Source organism: Egretta garzetta, unplaced genomic scaffold, assembly GCF_000687185.1.
Source record: "Egretta garzetta isolate BGI_Z169 unplaced genomic scaffold, ASM68718v1 scaffold117, whole genome shotgun sequence".
Lineage (NCBI taxonomy): Eukaryota > Metazoa > Chordata > Aves > Pelecaniformes > Ardeidae > Egretta > Egretta garzetta.
The window spans coordinates 4127538-4133957 of NW_009260479.1; the positions used below are offsets into that span (position 1 = coordinate 4127538).

At 38.2% G+C, this 6420-nt stretch overlaps 1 protein-coding gene across 1 annotated transcript in view; it reads right to left on the reverse strand.

The window, feature by feature from the left end:
* The window catches only part of KMT2C (lysine methyltransferase 2C), a gene marked incomplete at its 5' end in the record, with an annotated part of 219835 nt that overhangs the window by 23084 nt on the left and 190331 nt on the right, over positions 1 to 6420 (reverse strand). Inside the window, 5 exon segments of the mRNA XM_035899644.1 lie at positions 1009 to 1072; positions 1189 to 1267; positions 2241 to 2352; positions 3710 to 5526; positions 6384 to 6420. The exon segment at positions 6384 to 6420 is cut by the window's right edge and continues 32 nt beyond it. Coding sequence (XP_035755537.1) covers positions 1009 to 1072; positions 1189 to 1267; positions 2241 to 2352; positions 3710 to 5526; positions 6384 to 6420 — 2109 coding nt within the window.

Consider the following 6420-nt stretch of genomic DNA (forward strand, 5'->3'; position numbering starts at 1 on the left):
TCCATGATAAATTCTGTGAAACTAATCACATAACCTGAAGGGACAATTGAGTGGAAATGATGGAGAGTAACTGCAGGCAGGAGCAATGTGAAAGTGCAAATGAAAATACTGAAATATTAACAAGTTCTAGGTAACAATAACTACTACTGAAATGAGAAACAGATTTTCTCAAGTGCTCAGAACCACCACCACCTCAACCAGAGTGAGGCCACTGCCGAGTGCCACGCCAAATCTCACCAGAAATTAATAAAGATAACATTGCAAAAGCTCCTTATTGCATACTCAGTACTGGCATTCCAGTTTCTGGAAAAGGTGAAGGTGTTTACTTCTTATTCATAAATATCAAGTAAAGTTTTTGCAGTGATAGAAACACTGTTTTACATGTGGGCTTCCTCTCCCAACATACACTCAGCTTTGACTTCTGCTAATACATCTTTCTCATCATGGAGCCTAGGATTTACAATTGATCTAGAGCAATCATAAACAAGGAACACAAAATACCAGGGCTATATATTTCTGCTTTCAACAACCGTGGTTCCCAGACAGTCTTGCTTAACGAATGCTTAGAAAGCTTTTATTGGTATTTGTTAAAATGACAGTGAAGTTGCATAAAAATTTTTGCTTCTGAAATAAATCCCCCCATCAATATACACTGTTGTTCTCACTGAACTCAGAACATTACAACGCAACCAAAGACCAGGTTTTTGATATAGCAGTCTGTCAGTTTATAGATTACTAATCTCACAGAAATCCAAATAATGCTAATTTTTTATTTGCTCCATTTCCCTCTTTCCTTATGGTGTTTCTCTGAGGATACCTTCCAGAAAAAATGTTAATAGTGTTCATTATGCACCCCTTTATTAGTTGGTAACATAATGATGAAATGACTCAGTTTTAAAAGAATGAAGTTTTGAAAGACAGTATCCATTTATGAATATTTTATTTTAAAGACAACGGAACTGTAGAATGAAACATGAACATACAATAAATTATTAAATCTATACTTACTGACAAAGCCAGGACCAAAATTGGGAGGATTAGGTCTAGAAATCTGAGGTGTCAAACTTCCGTCCTAGAAATTTCAGAAAAACATACATACAAGGATATTAAATCATGATTCAATTAAGAAAACCAAAACCTAGTTATTATTGAACACTTTTTTTAAAAACCCTTATCAAGTTGTATTACCTGTGTTATTGCCTGCTGCATATGATTTTGGCCTTCACTGGTCTGAGCCCCTGGCACTGGCTGACCCATAAAGGGAAACCTATTGACATATAAACAGAAAGTGAAATTACAACTTTAGAAACCAGTGGGTATTTTAGGGGAGAGACAAGCTTTTCTATTACACCGAACTTACACAAAGTATCCAAATATTTTATAAACATTTGCTTGAACTTCTGTAACAAACTTTTTCAACGTCTGGAGAATATTAATTCTCTTCTGATGCTACATTTTGCCCTTGGTTGAAACTAATGCCATTTACACTTTTCAGAGAGATGAAGTAAACATGATGTACTGTGCTAAAACAGTGAAGACGCACCAAAAAAACCCCCCAAACAAACCTGTATTTGTATTTTAATGTATTATGATACAAAAAAAAAAAAAAAGAGATTTAATGGATTTAGGTATCATGGTCACCAGCACAGTCAACTGGAGTTGGGTAAATGTACACCTTTGGTAAGCCACATATTAGCATGTAACACTGCAGTATGTGCTAGGAAGGTGAAAACACACTGGTTCAAGGGCCACATAAAAAGAAAAGGTGCAGATGCTTTCTGGCCCACAGACTTCCCACCTATGCCAAAGGCAGGCACAGTGAAGTCTGCACAGTTCTTAGTTATAGTTAGCAATAAATGATATGCTGCAACATGAAGTTTAACTGTTGCACGGCCATCAACAGTTTTAAAACGCAGTGGATGGGAGATGTGTCATTACGTATCAGTAAGTGGGAAAACAAGAAAAGCATCAACAGTGAAGCCATGTTGGCCATGTTGACCAATGACATTACAACTGGAACACAAGTCTGATGTGTTTTAGAACTTTTTATAGTTTCTACTGCCACACCGGTTTTACTCTTAGGAGACAATCATGTATTAGCATGGCCTATGAACTACACGACAAAAAGATCTTTTTCTACTTCTAAATTTTTTCATTTCCTGTGTACAGTTTCCCCTAGCTCTATCATTTCCTTTTACATTTTGTAGCCCTAAACCATGGTATGAAGTGTTCAAGCCTACCTGTTCATAACCATTGGTGGCATCCCCATGTTACTCTGCGCCATGACTTTATTGATCCCCTTAAGAGCTACCATTTTTGCTTTCATTATGGGATCTGTAATTGCATCGAAGTCTATAAAAGAAAAACAGTAAAAGTAAATTACATAGCTGAACATCACAGGTTATTAACTGGAACTGGCTTGTTTAGATCTACTTCATGCATAAATCATCAGTAAAACACTGTAACTGCATTACTATTTCACATTGCTTGTCCTCTCCACTTTGAAATTCATGGTTAATATGTAGTTTCATATATCCTCTAAGGAAAGTTACTCCAGCAGCAACTGTCCTTGTTTTCAGCCACAACATACAAAGAAAAGCAGGTCAGTCTGAGAAGGGCTCTAGACCAAATTTGTCCTATGACCCAACAGATTAATAAATTCTATCTATAGGCTTAAGAATCAGGAAGAAGAGTTGTTTCTGTGAGTTCAGTTGGCAAAACTGACACACCACCACTGATGTACTAAGAAAACGGTTTAGTTGCTCTGTACATACCAGTAGCACTACAGGCAGAAAGGCACACGCCCCATGTAGCATCTGAGAAGACCACAAGCATGGTGAACTCCTGCCTTTTTGCTGTCTCTCCCGTTAGGTGCCTCATGCAGAGCAGGATAAACGGGAGTACAGAATGTTTGAGGTTGGAAGGGACCTCTGGAGGTCATCTTAGCCACCTGGGGTGGCTACAGCAACGTTCTAGCCACACTACAAATATGGAACTCTGACTTAGGTAGGTTAAATTTGTCTTTTGAACAAACAGCTGCGATGGCCAGTGTAGTTCCAAATAACACATTTCTCAAAATTTCTTATTTCATTAATAGGGTTATTAGTTAAAACTGCTACTTATTATGGTTATAGTTAATATGCTATGTTATATTAAACAGGAAATGACAGTTTATCTTAAACATTTTAATACTTGCAGAATTATTTGTGATGTTTCTGGGCCTTGCCTAGATTGTGAGTTAGTAATATAGCTTTCGATAACCCCTTTCCTTGAGACACACTAAACACTGCAAAAAATGTAATAAACCAACCATAAACAGGAAATTGATAGATCAACTATCAAAAGGTCAGCTACTGCACTTGGGTCACTTAATTTTGTTTACAAAGGGTACATCTACTCCGTATCACGTATGAGAACCAAAAGTTTAAAGAGAATATGCAACAGAGCTGATGTCAGAAAAATGAGCAGCAACGCAGTTACCCTGATGCTGGTAATGTCAACAGGAGCCTTGCCACGGAGTTCAGAATTCCACCCACATGCTCAATTTCCACATTCCCATTGTACCTATTAGGCAGGTTGTTTTTTATTATGCCACCTTCAGGCTCCACATATCCACCTGCTTCTTTCTGTGCTATGGATTATTTAACTATTTATTGTCAAAATTTTAAAAAAACTGACCAGAACACAGACAAATAGAACACCCACATACCAATATTGGGGAAAAATGGCTCTGAACGTTGGCGAATCATGGCTTGCATCTGTCGCTGCTGCTGCTGCTCCTGTCTTTCCTGATCTAAAAGGTCCTGCAGAAGAAGTGGCTGTTCCTCTAGGAGAAGTGGTCTCTCTCGATTTTGCTGTTGAGCTAATGGTTGAGGGAGCATTATCTGTTGGGGACCAGATATGCCGCTAGGACCAGGACGGTTTGTTACAGCCACAGTTTGATTAGATGTCTGTCCTGTCCCAAAGTTATGATTAGATGACTGACCCTGAATAAATCCTGGATTTGGTGACCCTTGAGAAAAATTATGGTTCATTCGTGGAACCATGGTCAAATTTGAATTTAAAGTGTTTTCCAAGATCTGTCCACCAGGTGTCATTAGCGTTTGTGGAATACCTGATGCATGGTTCATTTGTGTTGTTGGCAAAGATTGAGATGGAGATCCTAGAGTCCTTGCTTCAGCATTATCTGAGCTTTCATTAGCTAGCAAACTTGAGAGGACTGGTGTGGACCCAGAAATACTGCAGGAACTTACTGCTCCTTGAACAGGCAGTGGAGCAGATCCCTGAGCATCTGGACTAGGCACAGTTGTTTCTTGATTAGGAACAGCAGTAGTTTTGTCAGGGAATTCTGGGTTAGCAGGCTGTGCAGGAGCCTTTTCTCCATCCTTTAACTCCATTTCAGCAGCCTGTTGAGTACTTGTGGATTCAGCATTTCCATCACTTTTTTCATTTTCATTCTTCTTTTCCTCCTGAGTGTTTGGGGAAAGTACTTCTGTTTTAATTTCATTTTCTGTAGATTTCTTCTGCGGAGACTGGGTCTCAGGAGGGGGAACAGTTCTATCACTTTGTTCTTTCTGTTTTGGTTCTTCTGTCTTGCCCTGGATATCTAGTTTGTCATCAATGGGGACACTAAGATCTAGTTCTTCATTAAACATTCCTTTCTTATCCCCCACATCAAGGTCTGGGTCTGTGTATGCAATTATATCGAATTCCCCAGACGTTAGAAGATCATCAAGGTGAGGATCATTGGTTTCCAAATTGTCTAAGGTGTCCAGTTCATCTCCTTTCCCATCCTCTGTGTCTAGATTCAAATTTTCCAGATCCTCATCATCTAAATCCTTGACTTCTACCCCATCAAGGTCTTTCACATCCAAATCTTTTACTGCAGGATCATCAGGATCAAGCTTTTCTTCTAGACCATCACTTGGCTGGTTGGGAATCTGTAAATTTGCAGATTCATCACTCGGTGCAGATGTAGACAAAGATGGTCCTGGGAATGCGTCAGCAACTGGTGGATGACTTAGAGAATGTATTACAAGTGCAGGCGGGTTGTCAGGATTGATTTGATCCTGCTGGGATTGTGATATATGTTCCAAACTTGTAGACATCTGCAACTGGTTAGGTATACCTTGAGAATTATGTCTCAGTGGTTCTGCCTGTCTTGGACCTGGAAACTCCTGCCTGGGTATAAACCCTGCATGTCGTTGATGTGCTGCTGCATCCATAACATTTGCAGCAGAAGGATTAAAAGGCAACCTTGGCCTGCCGTCAGGAGCTCTGTGACGTAGCTCAATAAATGCTTGACCCAATATATTGTGCTGCTGAACTGGAATTCCCTGTGGAGGAAAATGTTGAGACATCCCAGATGTATTATTTATTTGCGGATTGTTCACTGGCCGAGGCATATCAATAGACAGAGATCTTCTCAGCTGTGGTGGAACTCCAGGGCGTTGCATTGGCTGCTGAGGACCGAGGAAACGTTCTTGACCTGATGGTGGACCATGGCCACCTCCTGGAAACCCGTATCTAAAATAAAGTATGAGAGACTAAATAATCTTTTTTCTCAGGACTGCCTAGTCTGGCATATCTGACTAAATAACTATTCACTAAAATGCTTTACATGATACATTCATTAAGATATTTGAATAACTATTTTGACTAATTATGCTTACATTTGAATTAGCTTTATAACTACAATAAAAAATTGCTTTAATTATGTTTAATAAACAACCTGCTTTCAATTCCAATAATAATAATGGATAGAAAACTCTGACAGTAAGAACTATCTTAGTAAATAAACTACATGTTAATGCAACTCAGCGTAAAAAATAATACTGTGTTGATTTAGAAATTACTGAAATAAATCAAAAATACTGAAAAAATTAATTCCTGACATGACAATGTATGTCAATAATTCATTTTACATCAAGTAAAAATGGCACTGTAAAAATGGCACAGACAGAAGTTGATGTTTGACTACATATTCATTGTAAATGAAAACAAGTATATTACATTTATTCATTATTAAAAAGTCAAGGCTAAAGCCAGACCTTTCAATTTTTTTAAAAGAAGAAATGCCCCAAAACCATGAGTGGTAAGATCTTTCAGGTCTCATAACTTTCACAAGTAATGCAGTTTCTCCATTTTTATTTCTGATATATTCCCAATAAAAGACAGTGTAATACAGTGTTTGTGTAAAATACACGTTCTAATATTTCAGATGCTTACAGGAAAATTCACTGTATGTACTGACTTCAGGAAGATTAACAGCTACTGTAGACAACACAGATTATTTTTCATTAAAGAAACCCTCTATCTTACAATTTCTGTAAATGTAGAACTACCGCTGTGATATCCTGGTTTTAAGCAACCAAACTGCTTACCTAAGACCATGTGGTCTCATCCCCATGGCATTCATAT